At 62.0% G+C, this 22,142-nt stretch overlaps 1 protein-coding gene across 1 annotated transcript; it reads right to left on the reverse strand.

Moving 5' to 3' along the window:
• Positions 1-1,919: 1,919 nt before the first annotated feature.
• Positions 1,920-19,753, reverse strand: DBH (dopamine beta-hydroxylase). The gene is made up of 12 exons (XM_061154219.1): positions 19,436-19,753; positions 17,161-17,307; positions 15,104-15,361; positions 14,060-14,236; positions 13,411-13,513; positions 9,325-9,491; positions 6,212-6,355; positions 5,769-5,807; positions 5,176-5,235; positions 4,210-4,337; positions 3,579-3,738; positions 1,920-2,051 (listed from the first exon to the last, which is right to left on the reverse strand). Exons 1-12 carry the CDS (start codon positions 19,751-19,753, stop codon positions 1,920-1,922), a joined length of 1,833 nt encoding a protein of 610 aa, XP_061010202.1.
• Positions 19,754-22,142: the final 2,389 nt, after the last annotated feature.

Below are 22,142 nucleotides of genomic sequence, written 5' to 3' on the forward strand. Positions count from 1 at the left end.
GGGGGCTGGAGGCCGGGACCCTGGGTTCTGCCATCACACAGGCCCAGGGTCACCTACAGGGCCCCGACGCACTCTGGGTGACCCTGGCACCCGGCTTTAAGTGTCTGAGTTTCCCCATCTGTCAGTGGGAGCAGAGACAGTGCGTCCTGGGCTCCTGGGTGAGTTAGCGCAGAACTAGGGTACCTGATCTTACAGATGCCCCGGGTGGGATGCTCCGGGTGGGGCAGGGGGTCGGCAGTGGCCTGTGCGTGGGGCAAACCACATGCCGCCCCCAAGGAAGAGAGTGGCCAGCCCGAGGGCAACAGTGAGTGCAGGGGAGGGCATGTCAGTGGGGGCGGTGGAAGGTTCTGGAACTGGGAGCGATTCCTGGTCGCCACTAGTCCTCCAGGGACCCCAGGGGCGGGGGCGACCTTTCCTGCGGAGAGGCTCAGCCCTGGGTGAGGCTGGGGTGGGACGCCACTGGTGCTTCCCAGCTGTCTGGGGAACAAAGTAATGGTGCCCAGGAGGGGCTGGGTGGGGGTGAGGCCTGGGGTCACCCCCAAGCCCTCTCCCAGAGCTCTGGGCTGATGAGACCCCTCAGGTGGAGGGGACTTCCTGGACCAGAAGGTCAAGGCCAGAGGCTAGGTGAGCCGCAGCTGCCCTCCCAAGGCCTGGGCCCTGCAAGGAGGGGTCTCTCACCCCGCTGTCACGCGAGGCTCTAAGGATGACGGAGGGCCGGCCGCTCTGCAGCCTCTGTCAGGCCTGGCAGCTCACAGCCATCGCGGCCTGACTTATGGCAGGGGCAGTGTGATTTACAAGGCCCAGGGCACAGTGCCTGGCCCGCCTGTGATGAAGTGGCTGGCAGGAGGAGAAGCAGCGCTTAGCGGACGGCTGCTGGGGTGTGAGGGGGGCCCAGAGGCCCATCCATCACCCTCTCTCTCCTATAGCTTCACAGCGTTTTGCTGAACTGGCTGAACAGAGCTTATCTGTCACTCCCAGCAGCAACTATCAAAGAGCTGAACTTGGCCTGCAATGAGCGGCAGCTAAGAGGGAAGGAAGGTGGAGATGGCCCAGGAGGCAGGGCCTGGCCAGGCATCACCGCCCTGCATTAGCTGTGACCGGTGCCGGCCCCAGGCGTGAGCTTTATCGTCTCAGTAACCTGCGTGACACTGGCCCCGTCTTACAGATGAGAAGACTGCGGGATGGGGAGGTGGGGCCGGGCTTCTATCGCAGGTCTGATTCCAGGGCTTGCTTGCTCTGTTAGCCACCTGTCCCACCACAGAGAGAAGGGACTTGGGCCATTAACCCCATCTCCCAGGGAGCTGGCTCCCAGACCATGGTCTGGATCTTTGCCGTCGCATCCTTTTGCTGGTGGTGAGAGTTGTTCTTAGGGTTTCCCTTTAGGTGGGCGAAAATATCTATTTACCCTGCAACGGAACAATTTCCCCAGGCACGTCTCTAACGAGCTAAGTGGTTTGTCCTGCCCCCATCGGCAGGGAAGACGCCCACCGCAACACACAAGGCAGTCTGCAGGGACACGTTTAAGTACAACAGCGCTCGTACCCGTCACACGCCAACACCGACCGCCGTCCGCGGGGACTGGGGACGCGGGGCTCCTGCGTCCAGTGAGATGGCAGGGCTCCCGGGGCACTGGACTCTAGACGCCCAAGCGGGGTTACCCTTATGCTGTGTCAAAGGGTGTGCAAGGGTCTCGGTCCACCTGGTCCTCGTGGGTCAGTAAGAGCTGTCACAGGACACTCTCAGCCATGCAGGGGGTCCCCGGGGAGAAAGCTGGACTGGACCCTGGTCTGTGGCAGTGGCTTGGTCCAGCCCTCCGTGCTGGGCTGTTCCATGGGGGTCTTCACAAAGTAGAGGGTGCACAGAACTGGCTTGAGCCCACAGGGACCGCATGATGAGGGGAGCGGAGAGACCGCCCACACTCAACCTTTGCCCCCGCCAATGTTGAGCACGGTGGGGCCTGCAGGGCGCTGAGCCCGGCTGGCCGGGCAGTGAGGGGTGGGCTCTTCCAGCCTGGACACAACCTCGGGCAGGGGCTGCCGATCCCACTCGCCCTGCAAGGAAGGGACGAGGAGGTAAATGGAGGCTGGAGGGGCGAGGTGGGGGCTGCCTCCCCCGGCGCTTCTCCCAGTAACCCCGTGGGTTCCCACCCTTAAACTCACCTTCTCCCAAACCAAAGCAAACCCGCCCATTGCTAGCTGGGGGTCCTCACCTGGGAGCCAGGGTTGCCCCCAGCTGCCTGCTCAGCCACCCTTCGCTTCTTTCGGGGAAGCAGTCAGAAGGCCTGGGTGCAGCCTGAGTTTTCAGGCACTCTCCCCACCCCCCGACTCATACACACGGCTGCGTCAAATGCCATATTTCAACCACATCAGACGTTGGCCCCAAACTGCTATTTGATGATCTAGTATTGGCCGCCTTGGGGCTGGGAATGTTCGATTAGCGATTAGTCCAGCTCCCAGTGCTTCCAGGAAAGCTGCCTCACAGAATTGCAGGCCACGGAGCCTTCTCCACCTAACTCAGCCCCGGCCCGGGCCCTGGGCTCTGCTAGGAGCTCACAGGAAGTGAGCGAGATGCCTTTGGATCCCAGTGTGTCCTGGATGAGGAGGGAACCCAGCCTGCAGCCTCAGACCCTGACTGCTCACTGCCCCCGGCCCCTGAATGCTGTGTTTTTAGGCTCCAGGGGAGGCTGCAGATGCCCCGCTCGCACCACCGAGGTTAGTCCTGTGGTGTGCCGGCATCCCAGAGAGGGCGGCTCCCTCGGGGGCGGCTGTCAGCTCCCCGCTGCGGGCCGTCAGCTGCCTGTCTGGGCCGGTCTCTCACCACCTGATTCTTGTTTTGTGTGAGCGCTTCTTGCTAGCTCCTTGGGGGTGGAGCCCTGTCACCCCCGGGATCCTCTGGGGGGGTCTGGGGCACAGAGTGGTGGGCAGACTCAGAACTGGCTGCCGGGTGTCCAAAAGGGGTGACTACGTGGCCAAGGGCAGCCAGCCGGCCCCAGCCGCTTTCACCCTCCCCCCAACATGGGCAGCCACACCTGGAATCGGACAAACCACACATGTGTGCGCGCACACACACACACATGTACACGCACACACACACGCGCACACACACACATGCGCGCACACGTACACACGCACATGCACACACACATGCACGTGCACACACGTGCACACATGCACACACACAAGCATGCACGCACATGCACACACAAACATACACACATGCACACACGCACACACAAGTGCACACGTGCATGCACATGCACACACGCACATGCACACACGCGCACACACACATGCATATGTACACACATGCACACATACACACACGCACAAGCACGCATGCACGCACATGCACACAGATACATGCACACACATGCACATGCACACATGCACACACGCGCACACATGCACGCGCACACATGCACATACACGCACAAGCATGCACACACGCACAAGCACATGCACACACGCATGCACATGCACACATGCACACGCACACGTGCACACACGCACATGCACACACATGCACACGCACGCGCACATGCACACACGCGCACACACACACACACACAGCCAGCACACCTGGAAGCGGACGGCCGAGGACTTGTTGCAGTGCATGGAGATGGGCGCGAAGCCGTACAGGGCCTTGAGCACCTCGCGGTTGAAGGAGTTCCAGGGCACGGAGGCAAACTGCTCGGGGACGGAGGCCTGGGGGCAGGTGCAGACTTCCTCGCTGTTGAACCTGGTGGGAGAAGGAGCCACCCAGAGTGGGGTTTGGGGGAGCAGAGGGGAGCCCAGCAAGGCACCGGTGATGCCTCCCTGCAGAGGGGCGGGGTCCCCAGAGTGGCCCTGAGCGCACCGGCCTTCTAGCACACTGCCCTGGCTGCCTCCCGCCACGACGACTGATAGGCTTCATCTCTTGTGCCATCTTGGGTCAGTTGGGAACAGCTGCTCCAGGGCTGGGTGGAGGGGCTCCTCAGGCCAAGTCCAGACTCGATAGGAAGCAAGTATGGGATCGATTGGTGATGCCTGCCATCAGCACCTCAGGGTGGATGGGGGCCTGATTGCCAGGTTCCTGCTCACCTTGCTCCTGGGCCCCCTGCTTTCGACCAGGCCTGGAGGGTTTGGGGTTGGGGGGCGTGTTCGGGGCTGGGGTTCCCCTGCCGTGCCCGGGATGGAAGGCACAGTGGGCACACTCCCCAGGAGCCATCACCTGTTCACAAGGTGGAAGTACTTCTGCAGGAAGCCAGGGTCCACGGCGCTCTTGCAGAGCTCCAGCCGCGTCTGAGGGTAGTAGTGCACGTAGTTGACGCACATCTCCTCCAGGATCCCAAAGCCCCCCTGCAGGGCGGAGAAGACGCCGGTCAGACTGGCGCATCAGCGTTACTCTTAGACGCTGCCGTCTAGCCTCTCCATGTGTTCACTGTGTTCATGCACGCACGCGTGCACCCACTCATCACACGAGGCCGGACGGTGTTCTGAGTGGGCAGAGGCCCTGCCCTCCTGGAGTCCTCAGCCTTTGCCGGAGAGACAGACAGCAAGGCAGTCAGCCGGCACGTGTAGCTCAGGGAGAGATGCCTCCCCCGCGTCCTCAGCTTTATTCCACCTTTGCCGGTCGCAGGAGGCCGGTGTGGCTGGTCTGGCTCCCTGGGGGCAGGGAGCCCCCTCACGCCCCCGGCCTCTCCCCAGCACAGGCTCTGGTGCTGACACACGTTTCTGGCCGTGGCTCTCCAACTAGGACAGCCATCGAAATAACCTGGATAGTTCTTTAAACCAGACATCGCCGGGAGTCACCACCCAGCCTGGGGAGGAACTGAGGAGTTTATGTGTTTTTTCTACCAAGTTCCCAGGGGATATTTGAGGGCAGGAGGAGAAGGGGACGACAGAGGATGAGATGGTTGGATGGCATCACCAGCTCGATGGACATGAGTTTGAGTAAGCTCTGGGAGTTAGTGATGGACAGGGAGGCCTGGTGTGCCGCGGTCCATGGGATCGCAAAGAGTCAGACACGACTGAACTGAACTGAACAGGGGATGTTAATACTGGTCCAGGGCCCACAGCCTGAGAACCGCTGGTTTAGTGCATGAATGAGGGAGGGGCACCCCCACCCTGCACTCTAGCGGAGTTGAGACTGGTGTCTGTACTCTGTGGCAGGGGGCGAGACGTTGGGGTGACTTACCACGGTGGCCAGTCTCCTGTCTTCCGTGTTGTACGTGCAAGAGGTGATGAGCACGTCTCCCTGGAGGGCCGAGCCGACAGACACCCTCAGCACCTGCCCGCCTGGGGTCCAGGTGCACCAGGCCAGACCCACGAGTGACCACGGTTGTCGGTGCCCCCTGAGGAACCTGGGGTTCCCACACATGAGGACCACTCTGGAGTGTCCCCATGGAGTGATGACCAGTCGACTTCTCTGGCCCCTTCCTACTGGGGTCACAGGCCAGCAGGTGGCTGCGTGGGGCTGGTCAGACGTCACAGCCTGCATTTGGGCGAGCCCCCACCCTGCCCAGGAATGCCCTGCTGCATGGTCAGCAACCCACTGGTGGGCCCCCGGCCCTCATCTCTCCCTGAAGCTCTCGGGTCTGTGGTCAGCTGATCAGGCGGGAGGAGGCCTGTGACCCCGAGTGCTCTCTGGCCCTGGCACCTCCAAGGGCCCCCTGTGCAGCCCTGGGGAGTCTCAGATGTGGTTCTGGAAGGCCTTCCATGGCCTCTGCCCTCCCCATCCTTCCTGCCCTCCCCCCCACCTCGGTCTCCTGCCATGAACCGGGCACTCACCGGGTGGACAGACACCACCTTCTTCAACATGCGGATCTCCTGGGGTGGGCGGAGCAGAGGGTGGGGAGGGGCAAGGACGAGGCGAGACTTCAGAGTCCTGCAGACCCAGTGCCCCCCCCCCGCTGCCCCATGACCTTTGAGGCCTCCGGCCGGGAGGGCATTAGGACAAGAAGGTGGTTATCTAAGACGGAGGTCACCGTCAAGCTGCCTAGGTCCCCCAGACCCCACAGTCAGCCACACGCCATAGTCCACCACCGGAGTCCCTCCCCACATCAAACCCCCGACGGGACGCCACTGGCTGGGTGGGCTCCTCCGGGGTGTGGGCCTGGCCCAGGAGAAGGAGTGAGGGATGGGGGGTGTGTGTCGGGGCAGAGAAGGTCAAACGGGGCCCCCAGCGGCGCCCTGGGAGGGGCAGGGAGGGGTGGTGGGGGGTGGGACCCTACCTGGAAGTGTGGGCTGTAGTGGTTGTCCCTGTTCACGACCTCCCTCTCCCGGCCGTCCCTGGCCAGCACCGTGACCACCTTCCGGCCCGTCAGGTGCGTGTGGAGCTGAGAGGCGAAGATATGGATCCCCGAGGCGGGCAGGGCCTGCGGGGCGGGGCGGGGTCAGGGCCCGGCTCGCGGCCGCTGCAGCCCCCAGCCCACAGACGGCCTTGCACGTGGGCGGCCCTGACCCTTCCGTCTCCCGGGTCGGGTGAGGTGCTGACCATCCCAGCCATGGCCGGGCAGCGCCGGGGAGACGGGCCAGCCCTCACGTCACCCCCAGGGCAGAAGACGACGTCCCAGATGTTCCCCCGACGTGACGCTCACGCGGTTTAGACAGAAAGCGTCCTAAATCGGTTACACTCGTCAAGCGTTTCCTCCATGACGCGTCACCTCCCTGCCCTCGCAACACCGTGCCGTCCACACGGTCGGCAGCTCCGTCACCGAGAGACCGCAGGTTGCTGCACCTCTGCGGATCACCCGACTCCCCCTCCATGCCTCCAGCTTGCCCTCTGCCAGCCACCGCCCCTGCCCTTGGTCATTACGGGCACCCTCTGGCCCCCTTGCAGTGACAGAGGTCCGGGAGACTTTATGGCCGCGTGTGTGACACCTGAGAGCCCCTGCCAATGGGTGGGGTCCTAGGTCTCTCCCCTCTGGCCTCCAAGTCCAGCTATGTGACAGGTGCAGGGGGATTGCCATCTTGGGGCCTATGGTTCAAAACACAATGCTTCTTCTGGACTTGTCTTTGGCCGAGATGTCTAGACCAGGACGGCCTTCTGACTGCAAAAGCTGTGGCCCTCGGGGGTCTGCCAACAGAGACGAGACCCCCTCTCTTCCAGAAGCCCTTCCACGAGTGTCCACAGAAATGCGATTTTCCCAAAGAACGTACTATTTGAAGGGGAACCAGAAAGCTGAACTCTTCTTGTTTTGTGCCGTAAAGAACTTGGAGACTCTGGGGAGAGAAGGCAGGCAGGCCCTCGTCTCCAGGCTGGCGAGAGGCGTGCTCAAGGTCAGCGGGTCAACACGACCCGGGTCCTGCCGGCACAGGGCGGTGACTGTCCCGGGCCCTTCGTTCGGCCGGGTGTCATGTGTTCTGGGGACGAGGGACGGGGTCAGACGCTCATGTGGTTACAGTTCCTCAGCCTCGTCTCAGACGGAGCTGATCCGCCATGGATGCTGACGGGGCCCACGCAGCCCACCAGCCCTGTCTCAAGGGCACCTTGCTTGCCTGAGACTTCGAGGAGCTCCCCCCCGAAGGACGAATCCCAGGGGATCCACTCACTGGGAAGACAAATCCGCTCTAAACCTCACCGCAGAGCAGCCCGTGTCTGACTCCTCGCTCTGCAACTGCAGGCACCGTGGCCCCCGCGGGCCCCAGGCCCCTCCTCTGCTGGGTGGAGACGCTAACACTCAGCTGGCTCCGAGAGAGCTCGGGGGCCAACAGGAGAGGGTGTTCGCAGCATTCACAACGGACCGAGCAGTGACACCCGCCAAAGAGAGACCACCGGAGTGAGACAGACCACCCGCCGGGAGCACTGGACGAATTACGAGCAGATATTCACAGAAAAGAAGGGCAAATGGCCTAGAGGTCGGGGCCAAGACCCCCAGCTGCTATAAACATGTGCTGGGCTTGGCTGCTCAAGTCGAGTCCAACTCTGTGCGACCCCGTGGACTGTAGCCCGCCGGGCTCCTCTGTCCATGGGATTCTCCAGGTAAGGAGTGGGTAGCCTATCCCTTCTCCAGCGGATCTTCCTGACCCAGGAATCAAACTGGGGTCTCCTGCATTGCAGGTGGATTCTTTACCAGCTGAGCTCTCAGGGAAGCCTACTTCTATAATTACAGGAACTCAAATGGAACAGCAGGGATGTTTTTCTCCCAAGTGACTGAGACGCTAAGACACTGATAACAGGGTGGGTGGGTAAGTCTGGGCCGCTGGGTACACCCCAGTCCTGTGGGGGAAGAAAGCTCTGAGTGGGCTTTCTGGGGGGCATTTTGCCAGAGTTAACCCCGTGAAAGCTCACATCCCCGTGCATGGCGGCTGCACCTCTAGAATCCACCCGACACACCTTTCCCGAGTGCACAGAAATTCTCTGGAGCGTTTCTTCCCATCAGTGGGAAGCTAAGGCAGCCTGGATGCTGGTGATGAGGGAGCAGGTCAGCCCCGGCCGGAACTGGGGGACGCAGGGGGCATGGAGGACCCAGAATCTGGGGAGCCCCTTTCACTCCTCTGGAAGCTCAGGCCCTCCCTCTGCTCTGGAGACTGATGTTACCTGTGCCCGCCTGCCCCCCACCACACCCACAGCCCCGGGGCCCAGTGCTCCCTCGTACGCTCTGCCCTGGGCACCTGGCTGGCCTCAGGTGATGAAGTTCCCACTGAATCCGTGCTGCATGTCGGTTAAAGGGCAAATCACGGACGAAGCTTCACTACTCAATTTGTTTTGAAGCATGCATGTGAACGGGCTTGTAGCAACAAGCAGGGAAACCATCTAGAAGGACTCAAAAGATCCAAGAACTGGCAGCCAGGCAAGAGCTGGAGCTGAGGGGCCCTTGGTGGTCAGCTGCGCTGCCTGCGTTTTTCCGTGGTGAAGGCATGCCTACCCCACTCATAACTGAACTCATATTTTAAATGCTGGCTCAGGTGTGGACTGAGCGCGTGCATGCTAAGTTGCTTCACTCTGTCCGACTCTTTGTGACCCCATGGACTGTAGCCTGCCGGGCGCCTCTGTCCATGGGATTCTCCAGGCAAGAATACTGGAGTGGGTTGCCATGCCCTCCTCCAGGGGATCTTCCTGATCCAGGGATCGAACCCGAGGCTCCTACGTTTCCTGCACTGGCCGGCGGGTTCTTCACCACCAGCCCCACCACTAAACGGGGCCCACAGTCACTGCTGGAGGGGACGGTGAGGAGCACGCGGCACCCAGGAAGGCTCCCTGGTGTTGGCGGGCTGGGGGAGGCTGCAGAAGCTGCAGGGTGGTGGGGGGAGCGAGGTCACAGCTGCTGCCCTTGGTGCCCATCTCGGGCCTAAGCAGGGGAAGCGGGCGGTGCCAGGCCCTGCCCCAGGTCCGGCCACTCACCAGCTGGGTGCACTTGTCCGTGCAGTAGCCGGTGAGGACGAAGGCCGTCTCCTGTGGGGGGATGGCCATCACGGGCGTGTACACCAGGCCCAGCTCCATGATGCCCGCGTCGAAGCGCCGCAGCGTGGCCGTGTAGTACAGGCGGATGCCCGAGGAGTCGCGCCGGCCTGGGGGGAGGGACGGAGGTGAGCGGAGGCCCTGGCCCCCAGCCCCGCACAGTGACCCCCAGCCTCCCTCAGCCAGGAGGTGCTGGGCACCTGCGCCTGCCCCCCCTGCCTTTGTCCCCACACCCGCTTACTCCAGGCAGATGCCATGGTTACCGGAAGGCCAATTCACGCGCCCCATGCGGTTCCCACAGGGAGAGAAAGAGCTATTGTTTCTGCGAAAACGAGGCGAGTGCTCTGGGAAGACTTAACTAAGGCAGCAAACAAAAACCCAAAGCGGTGCTTTGAACCGGGTGGGGCGAGACGCCTGCCGTGGGTTTGGGAAGCGGGCCAGTCCTTCTGAGGGCTGGGCAGGCACTCTGATGCTCTTCCCAAGAGTTCACGGGGCCCTGAGCTGGAATCCACCCGCAGCATGAACCGTTCAGTTAGGGCGGAGAGGAGGGCACGCTGGTCTCAGAGAGGAGCCTCTGCCCCTCTCAGGCAGGTGAGCGCGAGTTTGCATGGTGAAGTCAGCAGGAAGTATTTAAGGTGCGTCCTTGGGGCTCCCTCCTTTGATTCCTGTCCTGCAGGGGCGACCCAGGGCTTGCATCTCCCGGGAGGACATCCCAGGAGAAACCTGAGAAGGAGGGTGGGCTCCCGGGGCGAGGTCCTGGAGCACCCCCTGGCTCCCACACCATCCTGGGCTCCGTTTGCTCCATAGTGTGCTGTGTGATCTCGGGCGAGTTGCTGTCCCTCTCTGGGCTCGAAGTCAAAGGCCTTGTCCAAAGAATCATCGCTTCTGCCCATCACGGTCCAGCCACCCCTGTCAGCTCTTCTTGCCGTTGGCTAATTGGTGAGTCCAAAAACTTCCTGGGCAGCCTCCCAGTGGTCATGCAAAGCTGATGGCCGGAGGTCCAGAGATGCTGGCACCCACAGGCCTCTAGCGGCCCCTTCCTGCCTTCTCCCTGCCTGGAATCACTCAGCGAGGTCCTGAGCAGTTCAGGGCTGCTCCCGTGGGGGTGGAGCAGAGGCTGGACATGGGCCACCCCCTCAGGATACACAGGAGAGCTGGGAGCCGGGCAGGGAGCCCGTGGAACCGAAGAATCATCGTCCCATGTTATAGATGGGGAAACTGAGGCCCGGAGCCTGAGCTAAAGCCCCTGCTCGAGAACCGCAGGGCTGGGAAGTAGCCGAGCTTGGATGCGGCCCGCGGCGCCTTCGGGGGCCGGGCTGTCTCCCTGCTCGGCCGCTCTGAGGTAGAACCGAGGACACCTCTGCCTCTGCCTCCCGCCCCCTTGCACCAGCCACCCCACCCCCGCCCCACCACCGCAATGTCCAAACTCAGCCTCTGTGTCTCTGGGCTGATTACATCAGAGGATAATAATAAAAAGGGAGTTGCAATTGGTTAAAATTCAGACAGGGATTAAATAATGAAATAATTATGGAATTTTGATATTTATAGAAAAGAGACCCATCTCCAGATTTTGCAAAGCGACAGGAGCGTCCTTATATTTGGCGAAGGATCCATAAATACAAGCAGATAATCAGGAAGAGACAGACTTCCTTGATGCTTAAGGAGTTTTTCAAAAATCCATTTGCTTTCAGGTTTTAAACGAGCCATAAATCCCGTACCACGCTAAGGCCCAAGCTGACTTATGGTCCTCTCTGTGTGTGCGGCAGATAATTCCAGTGGTGGCAGAAGGTATTAGTTATGCTCTGGGGAGAAATCGCTGGCGGCTACCGGTCAAGCGCAGCCCCGGAGCCTGCACCCCATTGGGAGCGCTGGGTCCCGAGCCTTCCCAGCCCCAGAGCGGCCGAGCGAGCGAGTGAGCGTGGGCGGGGGAGGGTGCCCCACGCCCGGTCACACCACCAGGGAGAGATAGACTGGGCCCAGGCTGGAGCTCAGGTTCTCCTCAGACTGTTTTCACCCCTCACTTACACAAATGAAAAATGTCATTAAAAAAGAAGTGAGTGAGGGGAAGAAGCCTGTGTGCCTATATATGGTGGAAGATGCCGGTGAAACAGAGAGGAAAATGGTCTCAGTTTCTGGGGTAGAATCAGCAGGCATCACCCTCCTAAAGACTAACCCTGTGTCCACCTTCAGGTGTGGCGTGATCCAGGCTTCCTGCTCTCTGGCCCCCACCTCGCTTTCCCAGCCCCTATGCTGCAGCCAGGCCGGACCATCTGTACTTTCTGGAACACACTGGCCTTGCCCACCTCCATGTCTAGGCACAGCCTGTCCCTCCATCTGGAACGCAGCACGTGTCGGCGTCCCTCGTGAAGAGGCTCCCCATGCTCCGAGGCTGCCCTGGCCACTGAGACGCCTCTTTTCATACCTCCTTGCCCTTTGCTTGCGTCTCCCTCCTGAGAAGCCTTCACATCTTTCTGGACCCAAGGTCTGCTGTGGTCGATTGGGAAACGAGATCACCACCCTGCTTCCCACACGAGGGGTCTCGTGGGTTTCTGTTTGCTGAGCATAAACTCGACAGCAAGAAACACACAAGGGCCACCCCTGCAGCATCAACATCACCCCCAGGGCCGACATCACCCCCAGGGCCGCCATCATCCCCAGGGCCGACATCACCACCAGCCAACATCACCCCTGCAGCACCGACATCACCCCCAGGGCCGCCATCACCCCCAGCGCTGCCATCACCCCCAGGGCCGCCATCACCCCCAGGGCTGCCATCACCCCCAGGGCCGACATCACCCCCAGCCGACATCACCCCCAGCACCGCCATCATCCCCAGGGCCAGCATCACCCCCAGGGCCACCATCACCCCCAGGGCCGCCATCACCCCCAGGGCCACCACCACCCCCAGGGCCGGCATCACCCCCAGGGCCAGCATCACCCCCAGGGCCGCCATCACCCCCAGGGCCGCCATCACCCCCAGCCGCCATCACCCCCAGGGCCGCCATCACCCCCAGGGCCGCCATCACCCCCAGGGCCACCACCACCCCCAGGGCCGGCATCACCCCCAGGGCCGACATCACCAATCAATCCCAGATGCCTTTCCAGGGGCCGTCGCCGAGGGTCACTCAGAGGAGAACCAGGCGAGCAGGCCCTGTTTGCCGCCCTGACTCAGAACGCGTAGAAACAAAGCCCTGTTGTAATGCGCACACTCCAGGCACACATTTGCTCCATCGAGAGAAGCAGGAGGCAAGTCCATGGCCAGAAACGCCCCTGTTGAGCCAGGCACGACCCTTGCCCTGAAGACAGTCTGGGGCCATGCCTCCCGGGGGTCAAGCCATCGGAGGCTGGGTTCTGGGCAGGGATGATGTTGGCTCAGAGTAGCCTGCTTCCTGCTATCCGGCCAGATGCCTGTCCTGGCCCAGGCTTTTCTGGGGATGGAAGAAGAGGGGTGCTCAGGGGTAGGGGACGTCTCCGGGTCTTAGCAGCCTCACAGAAGTTAGACTTCCAGGGGACATGGCGTATGCAACCCCCTCCAGCTGACACCCTCTCTCCACCGTCTGCGTCCCCATTGGTCGGCACACCCTACTAGCCATCTGCTCTGGCTGGTGCCAGCAAGGAAACGGTGTGGGGAGGAGGGATGAGCAGTGTCTACCCCTGGCCTCAGCTTCCTCATCTGCAAAATGGGCACCCCAGAAGCCTCAAGCTGCCTTTCCCAGGTCATACCTGGGGCGGGCGGCTCCGGGGCAGCGGCAGCCGGTGCTTGTGGCGGGGGAGGCTGAGCTGCTGGGCCCCTCCTGTGTGGGTGTGCGTGTTTACGAGCCCACCGCAGCCGCAGGAGATGGACAGAGAGGAGCCCGAGCGGGACGCCAGCCACGGTGGGTCAGGCGACAAGCAGGTGGACTCGGGGGACAGGACGCAGGCTGAGCCCCGCCAGCCCAGCTACCCCTCCTGGGACACGGCCGAGTCCACGGGCTCCCGAGGGTGGGTCAGAGGCAGGTAAGAAGGGAAGCGCGTCTCGGACCTCCCTACCTTTTATCATCAGTGGGTTATGGTAGTGAACTTCCAGGCGGAGAAATCTGGAGGAGCCGGGGCCCCCGAAGGCCAGGCCAGCTTCCTCTGGGTAGTAAAAGGCCTGCAGGGGTGCAGAGGGAGGGCTCAGCCCAGACAGACAGACAGGGCAGGCACGAGGGGAGTCCCTGGAGGGTCAGGGCAAACCCACCCACGTGCCAGAGCCCGAGCTGCAAGGGCGGGGGTGGGGGTTGGAGGGGCAGCCAGATTAGAACAACAGTCCCCCAGTGACGGGCAGCTCATTACCAGCCCACACAGTGCTCCTGTTAGACTTGAGGTCAGCGAGTGTGGAGAGCTCTTACCCCCAGGCGAGCCCACCGCCCAAGCCCCACTGCTGAGCTGCGGGAAGACCCTGGACGCAGCCAGGGCGGCCAGCCCCGGGACCACCCTGTGCACGGCCCCCTCCAAATCCAGCGGGACTTGACGGGGAACGAGAACGATGCCCACGAGGAGCGGCACAGAGGATGAGGAGGCATCTGTGGCTCCAAAGAGCCATGGGACCCCAGCAGCATAGAGGCAGTGGGGAGAGGGGGCTCTTTGGGGACCCCCAGGCTCCCTCCGGTGCATACACGAGGAGTCCCCCTGGGGAGACGCCGGGAGGGGCACGCACCTTGGCGCCCAGGGCCCAGGCGGCCAGCACGTGGCGGCAGTAGTTGAGCCGCTCCGGCTTCATCTTGGAGTCGCAGGGCCCGCTGAAGTGGGGGACGCTCTCGAACTCGGCGGCGCACTGGAAGACCTCCATGTGGTGCACGAGTGCCTCGTTGCCCTCGGTGACGATGGGCTCGTACTGCGGGGGAGGGGCGCCCACTGAGACCGCCGCCCCCCCCCCCCCCCCGACACCGCTCACCCCACTGACGGGGCTCTGACCCAGCAGCTCCCTCCCGAGTGGGCCTCCGCTTGCCCATCTTTAAAATGGGAGGGTTGCACCAGGTGATCTCTGGGGAGCCTCTGGAGTCCAGGGTTTTGGGAGCTAAGCCACCACCTGGGAACCAGACGGGATCTGCCTGAAGCTCACGGTGAGAGCTAAAGCAGAGAGAAGGGGTCCCAGGCAAGTCGTTTCTTGGTAAGGGGGACAGGAAGTCAGCAGCTCTTGTGTGAAAGCGGCAGGGGCTGGGCAGAGACACGGAGACTGCCCGAGGCTAAGCCTGAGCCTAGGGGGCAGGGGCAGCTGTGAGTCTGGCCCGTCGCTTCCTGCTGTGATTCTGGGGGGTTGAACAGACTCTCTGGGCCGGACAACCTCGACTGGAAATAAGAATGATGATCTCTAGGGCTGTGTGTGTAGTGCTGGGGCGATGGAGTAGGTAAACCACTTTCCCTTCCCCTGGAGCCAGACAAAGAGTAATTCAGCAGCTATTGTCATTATTGTTGTAGCTCCGGGTGGGTGTTCAGAGCAACTGAGCTCTGAGTTGAGCTGTTATTTCAAGGGGGAGGGTGGACTGACAGACAGACAGATAGATAGACAGCCATTCCCGTCCCAGGGGAAGATGCGGAAATCAAGACATTGGTTGCCTTTGGTCCAGGCTGGGAAGCCAGGGTGCAGCAGCCCTGGGGGGGTGGGGGTGGTGGGGAGCGAGCAGGGCGATGGGGGTCAGAGCACGCTTGGGGCTGGACCACGGACAGCTCTCCAGGACTGGACGCGCCCGGGCCCACATACCATGACGATGTGGTGCCGGGGGAAGCCGGCCGGGAGCTCGCTGATGTAGCACCAGTACGTGGTCTCCTGGCCGGGGATGAGGACGTCGGGGGCGCGGATCTCCATGGTGCGCGTGTCCGCGGGCAGGGCCGGCTGCGAAATGTTGGGCTTCAGCAGCTGCACCCTCTGCAGCCCCGTGTGCAAGCCGGAGGTGTTGATGGCCTCCAGCGACCGGAGCGGCTCCTCCAGGAGCCCGTAGACCAGGTGGACGGTGCCGTCCTGCAGGCAGGACGGGGCCGCATCACTCACAGCCCCGAGCCAGGCTCCTGGTGACCGGGGAAGCTGTCGGGTCCCTCCCCACCCCCGCCTGGCTGGTGACATGCTTGGCTCTCATCTCTGTGAAGGGCGGGAACTTTCAAGCTCTGTGTGAACTGGGCTGGGATTAAATCCAAGGCCACCCATGCCCAGAGCCCACGGTTTGCACCCGCATTAATGCATTTTGTCTTTCTAAATTCTCTCAATCTACATTTGGTTAGTGTCCATTCAACTAACCATTGCTGGGTCGCTGTGAACCAGGCTGGCTCACCTGGAACACTGGTTCCCTCCACCTACCCCGGGCCCCTGGGAACAGGGCTGTTCTCTGCACAGGTGTCTCAGAGCAGCTCCAGGCAGGAGATTGCTCCGCACCAGACTAGAAGCTCTGAGCTGAGCACACGTGGGCATCAGACACCCTGCAAAGTTCGCGGAGAGGGTGCTCTGCCTGCCCTTGCCTCCTCCATGGGGAAGGCGAGCAGGAGGGTGACCTTCTGGAAGTGACAGGGACAAGGTGGGTGATTAAATAGTTAATCCCACTAGTGGATTCTAAGTAGGAAAGAATACGGGAGACCCCTGAATGCTAATGATGACTCGAGAAGCGTTTGCTCAACCAGAGAACCAAGCAGGCTTGCTTAGCAACAAAACCAGGCAGTGGAAGCAAGAGACCCCCTAAATAATAAAACAATGGTGGCACCAGACCCACAGCCCTGCCCAGGGGGCCCAGTGAGGTAGGGCATGCTCTCTGCACGCAGAAAAAGCAATAATTTGTGGACCTGGCTTGACCATGTAGGGACAGGAAAACTCCCCTCCCCGACCGGGAGGAGGAGCATGATGGAAGCATGATGTCTACTCAAGAAAGACAAAGACGAACTTCTCCCCACCCCACTTTCCCTTTGATTATAAAACTGTAGCCCACTTAGTTCTTGGGGTGCAGCGCTCTCTTGCCTCACAGGCGTCCTGTTCTCATAAATCCCTTTTCATCCATCCCTTTGCCTCTGGCTGGATTCTTTCTGCTGAGACATAAAGGACTGCAGCTCTCCGGAGCCCCCAGAACACCACGCGTCTGTCTCAGGGCACTTCTGGGCCCAGCTCTGTCCCCAGCGTGCCACGTGTCCCCAGGCAAGTCCTCCCCCGCCTGGCCTCAGTCTCCTCACGTAGCCCCAGGCCAGCCCGTCACTGCTGTTCTGCAATAGAACCCAAGACCACAGTGTCCACATGCACCGAAAAGTTAAATGGATTTTTGTCTTCAAGAGAAAACTGGGTATTCTTCCCTAAGGGTCTCGGATCCACTGTGGCTGTGAATCCCTGGATGGAGCAGGCTGAGCCTTACTTCTACGTCTCTTTCTCCATTTGCAGGCAGGTAAACCGAGGCCCAGTTGAGGCGGCGACTTGCCTGGAGACTCACAGCCCATTGGCCAACCAGGGCCGGGTCGGGAGACCAACGTCTCCTGAAGACTCTTCTCTAGAATTCCACTGGAGACGCTGGACCCGGAGGAGAGAGTGAGTCCAGGGCAAGGTCACTCGGGGCCCCATTAGAAGGCTTCGGGGCGAGACCCACCTCTAGAAACGTGTCTGCCAAGTGTCAACCAAGAGCTGCTTATTCACAGGATCAGAGGCTGATAGCAGAGCTGGCTTCTCCCAAGCTGCCTTGTCCCTGCCCGGCTGCCCCTGGGACCCCCCTCTCTGCGGGTGAGGGGCCCAGGATGCTGCCGCAGGACGTAAGACGGCTCTACCCCGCCCACGGCAAGTGGGCTGCCACCCACCTCGATGAGGTAGTCGTTGGGATCGCAGGTGCCAAACGGCCTCTTGAAGAGGAGGTACAGGCCCTCTGGGGTCCTCTGTGCCCGCAGAAGCTGGTAATCCTGCTGGGAGTCCAGGTGGACCTGCCCCTTCTGGTCACTCCAGGCGTCCTGCAGAGACAAGGTCAGGCTTGGAGCCCAAGTGGCCTAGCCGGGGAGGAGGGGTGGTCACCCACAGCACAGCCCCTGGGCACACCCCGCCCTGGGGTTCCTGGCCTTGACACCTGACCTCAAATGCCAGCCGGGACTCACGGGGGCTGGTCGGTCAAGCAGGTTCCCAGACCTGTGGGTGGGACCCAGAACCTGTATTACTCAGGAGGTGCCACGACTGGGAACGTGGGGTCCTAGACAAAGAATCCCCCTTGGTCTGGGGGGCAGGGGCCTGATAGCACGCGGAGCCTTGGGGAGGGGAGATGTGGAGAACGGGGGGGGGAGAGAAAGACGCTGCCAGTGGGGTCTGGGCACCAGCCAGGGTGAGACCATCTGAAACACTGCACCTGCCCACCTCACCCGAGTCCCAGCTTTGCCTGGAGAAGGTAAACTGAGGCCCTGGCGCAAACAGACACACTGCCTTTCCCCAGGATGTTCAAGGGCGGAGGCTCTGGCCAGACCCTGCCCTCCCCTTCCCCCAGCTGCTTCCTGGCACCCAGCTCTAAGGCCCGGCCACCCAGGGGCTCCAGGCCAGGGCACCAAAGACAGTCCCCGGGCCAGGCAGCTGCGAGGGAGGCCCTGCCCCGACCAGCAGGTGAGGAGCAGCGTGGGACCAGCGGTCCTCGGCCTCAGATGCTTTCAAACCCTGCATTCAGGGCTGCGGCACGTTTTCTTCATTTCCTTGAGGAAAAAAAAAAAAAAAACCCACGAAAGATTTTGCCAAATCTACCCCCTGGAGAAAAGCGCCGTGACGAAGCTCCTGCTGGGGGACGCCGGGGATCTGCAGGACTCAGTTCAAACAGAAGCAGAAACTTAGCCTGTGAGCCTTCAGCTGGAAATCTAGAATGTATTTGTTGAACATATTGCTAAAGGAGGAAAAACAAGCCTGACATTTGTTTGCATAGGAATTTGTTGTGCAAATTAATCTTGCCTGTGCGGGAGGATGCGAAAGTCACCCCAGTTCTCTTGGCAGCCAGGGAAGCTGGGCCTGGGGCTCGCTGCTCCCTTGGGACCGGCTTGGAGCCGCGCTGCCCCGGTCTTCCTGGGCCATGACCTGGAGCCACTGAGCTGCCTCGTCTGGGGAGGCGGGCGGCCCAGAGCCAGTGGCCCCCATCCCATCCGGCTGGTGGTCAGGCTCGCCCAGCCTCCCGCCTCCCCGGGACGTGGGCAAAGCTCCTTCCTGCCTACAGACTTGTGGTAGGGGGTGGACGGAGCACCCCCCGGGGTTCCAGAAAGATCAGCCAAGGGCGTCAGCTCGTGTGAAGCCCCTCATCCCGAGAAAGTGGAGAGGGAGAATTGTACCCACTCTGCAGATGGGGAACAGGAGGCTGGGAGGCCTCTCCTGAGCCTGGCTCACCGGTCCTGCCGGATTCCTACCCTTCACGGAATAAGAGCCCCTCTGCTCACAGATGAAGTGCCTCCTGACTTCCACACGGCTTTAGCTCTCCCGGGTCTGTTTCCCCGAGAGAGCTGGTTTGGCCCCTGGAGAGGTCGGGGTGAGGAAGGTGCGGCAGTGCTCAGGGCAGGATGGCCGGGCTCTCCCCACCCGGGGGGCCCCTCTGCAGTCTGTCCAGGGCCCCCAAGCCCCTCTCCTCTGATGGGAGACCTCCCTGCCCCCCACCCTTTCCAGCAGGAACTGAGGGTGAATTTGGGGCGTGGAGTGAGGTGTGCACCTCAGGGCGGATGGTTCCTTCCAGGCCGGGTGCTCGGGTCACCCACGGTGCAGGCACCACGCCCCAGGCGGGGCAGGCCAGGCCCCACACTCGGTGCGTGTGAGCTCTGCGCATTGTTTGTGCCGGTCGGGGGGCGGGGGCCGCCCTCCTGAGGGCGACGGGGAGGTGTGGAGAGGCTGCTTTATGTGGTGAGTGAGTCCCCCGTCTTGGGCTGCGCTTCTTGGGTGCGCCGGGCCATCGGGGAAGCCACCTGTTGCCCATCTTGAGCTCACGTCAGCATCCGAGATGCCCAAGCTTGGGACACAGGGGTGCTCAGATACAACGGACCGGAGAGGCAAGAGGGAGACTTCCTTTGCCGGGTCCGGGAGGGCAGAGAGGGGCAGGGGCGGGGGCGCTGGGGTGGGGGGAGGACTCACCCCGAAGTAGGCGCCGTCCCCGTCAGTCCAGAGCACCACCAGGTCGGCGTTCTCCAGCTCCCCCCGGTCCGACATCCCGAACAGAATGCCAGCCTTGAGCTCCCGCACCAGGAGCTGGAAGTAGACGGTCTCCTGCACATAGCTGACATTCCAGGACAGCTCCAGGGTCCCCTCGGGGTCCAGGGGGATGTGGAAGGGGAAGGGGCTCTCGGCGGGGGCCGAGCCCTGCAGCGCGGCCACTAGGATGACGAGGAAGACGGCCACCGCAGTGCCGTACATGGAGGCCGCCTCGCGCACGCTGGGGCTGGGGACCTGCATGGCTGGGTGAGCGCGGCTGCCCCACCTGGCCATTTATGTCCCGGGCCCCCCGGGGAGGTGGGCCCCGGCTGCACCAGTAATCACATTTGTCTGGTGGGGAATTCAATTGTCCCAGCGACCCTCCCACCAGCCCGGGCCCCCGGGCCAAAAGCTATTCTGCCCTCGTTTCTCCTAATTGGCGCTAATGACGCATGGACATCATCAGCGGGAATCGAAACAGACGGGCTGATTTCATTCCCTCTGAACGGTCCCCGAGAGCCATCCGGGAAGGGTTCCTCCCTGCGGGTGCCCTCCAGCTGGGCACCGGGCGGACAACCAGGCTGGCTGCCGGGGCCTGTCCCCGCACGGCTGGCAGGCGGGGCCCGTGCCGCGGCAGACTGAGGCTCCGCGGGGTTATTTCCAAGGTTGTGGTGGTGGTGGTTTAGTCGTGAAGTCATGTCTGGCTCCTTTGTGACCCACGGACTCTAAGCCCACCAGGCTCCTCCGTCCGTGAGATTTCCTAGGCAAGGATCCTGGAGTGGGTTGCCATTTCCCTGCTCCAGGGGATCTTCCCGGCCTAGGGATCGAACTGCGTCTCCTGCAGTGGGAGGCGGATTCTCTACCACTGGACCACAGGGAAAGCCCTATTTCTAAAGCGACCAGCGAGAAAAGAGACCTCGCTGTTGCAGGCCCAGGGAGCTGTGTCTACAGCCCTGGAGGGCGGACCAACTTCAAACTAAAAATAAGAGATGATCCCCAAATAGTCTTGTGTTTAGACACTCTCTCCGGGCCTGCTGCTACCGCTTTTGTCTGCTCTGTCTCCCCACAGGCTCCAGCTGGTGCCACAGCTGCTCCCGAAGGAGTGGGCGTGCTGCTGGGGGCAGGGGCAGATGGCCCAGCGGCATGCTGGCGGTGGCAGGGGACAGGCTGCAGGTGGGTTTCTGGGGAGCCCAGACGGCAGGGCACATTGCTGGGGAGCAGACTTCTTGACGAGGCCTCGCGGAGGGGTAGATTGCAGACTCTTCAGAAAGGGGTGCGAGCAACAGGCCTGCTTCCTTGTCGCCAAAGCTCCAACACCCAGTGTCGTTTAGCCTGGAGTGGACCCAGTCTGAATTCGAAGCCTCCCCGGGCAGCCAGTCTGTGACAGTGTTTCTCCCGCACACACCACAGGGCCTTTGCACAGGCCCGCTGGGACTCACGCTCCACTGAGCTGAAGTGTCAGTCTCTCTGCAGAGCGGCTCACCCAGTCCTTCTCCATGCAGAGTGGGTTGGGCATGAGCTACCGCCGCTGGGAAGTTCTCCCTGTTTGCCTTCTGCTCTGAACTTGGCTGCCTCCTTCCAGGAACCTGACTCCCTTCTTTCTTCCTTCTCCAGTTCCTCCTCTCTCTGGCAAAACCAAGAACCTGAGCAATATCCTCAATATCCACAATACTGCCCACAGGTATCCACAAGTCCTCAAAGGGTGACAGAGGCCGGCCTAGAGCTTGCAGCGTCTGGCCCTGCTTTTGCTCTGCACTCTGTTCTTCAGGAACGGGTGGCTGTGTCTGCCTGAAAGCGAAATCTGGAGCAAGCTCCCCACCTCCCAGGACCTGGTGGGTGGTGGGCTCTCCTCACGGTGGCCGGGCCTCCCTGCAAACAGGGAGGGAAGAGAAAGCTGCTACAAGAGGCCCCAGGACCCCCTCCCTGACTGTATACGGGCTGGGGAGCTCCAGGACACACCTCTTACGGTGCTGACACCACAAGGCTGTTCTTGGGGCCGCCCCCCGCCGGGCCAGTTCCCCGAGGCGGCACAGCGTCAGAGTGAGGTACAGGGTGAGTGAATCCACCGACACGCACGCCAACTCACGAATGGGCACGCGACGCCGCTGCTGGCCTGCGTCCTGGGCCTGCGGAAAGATGCTGACGGATCACAGGCCGCGAGAGCCGGCCCCCTAGGCCCTGGAGGCCACAGACCCTAGGCTCCAGTGATAGGACAAACCCCAGGGAAGGCCTGCAGCCTGGGGCGGCGGGCGGGCTTTCTGGAGAAGGGCAGGGACTCAGCTAGAGCCTGAAAGGACAGGGTTCCCACAGACAGGGTGGCCCCAGGGGTGCCAGGAGACAGGGTCAGTCGCAAAGGCCTTCGGTCACCATCCCTTGCATGGAAGACAGGAGGGCGTAGGCCAGGGGAGACCACCGGGCAGGCTCCGGAGGCCCCACCCCTCTAGGCACTGCCTCGTTCTCTCAAATTTTGCCAAAACCCCCTTATCTGTGCTGGGGGGCAGGCGGAGAGCCTCTGAGATCAGACACCCACCGACTGGACATCCACTAGCCACCTCCTCCCCCGACTAGGGAACAGCCATGGCGAGGGGGTGAACAGGCTGCTGGGGCGGGCGACCTACTCCCAGGGGGCACACGGACAAAGCCGGCAGGT

Source organism: Dama dama, chromosome 11 (genome assembly GCF_033118175.1).
Source record: "Dama dama isolate Ldn47 chromosome 11, ASM3311817v1, whole genome shotgun sequence".
NCBI classification, from domain to species: domain Eukaryota; kingdom Metazoa; phylum Chordata; class Mammalia; order Artiodactyla; family Cervidae; genus Dama; species Dama dama.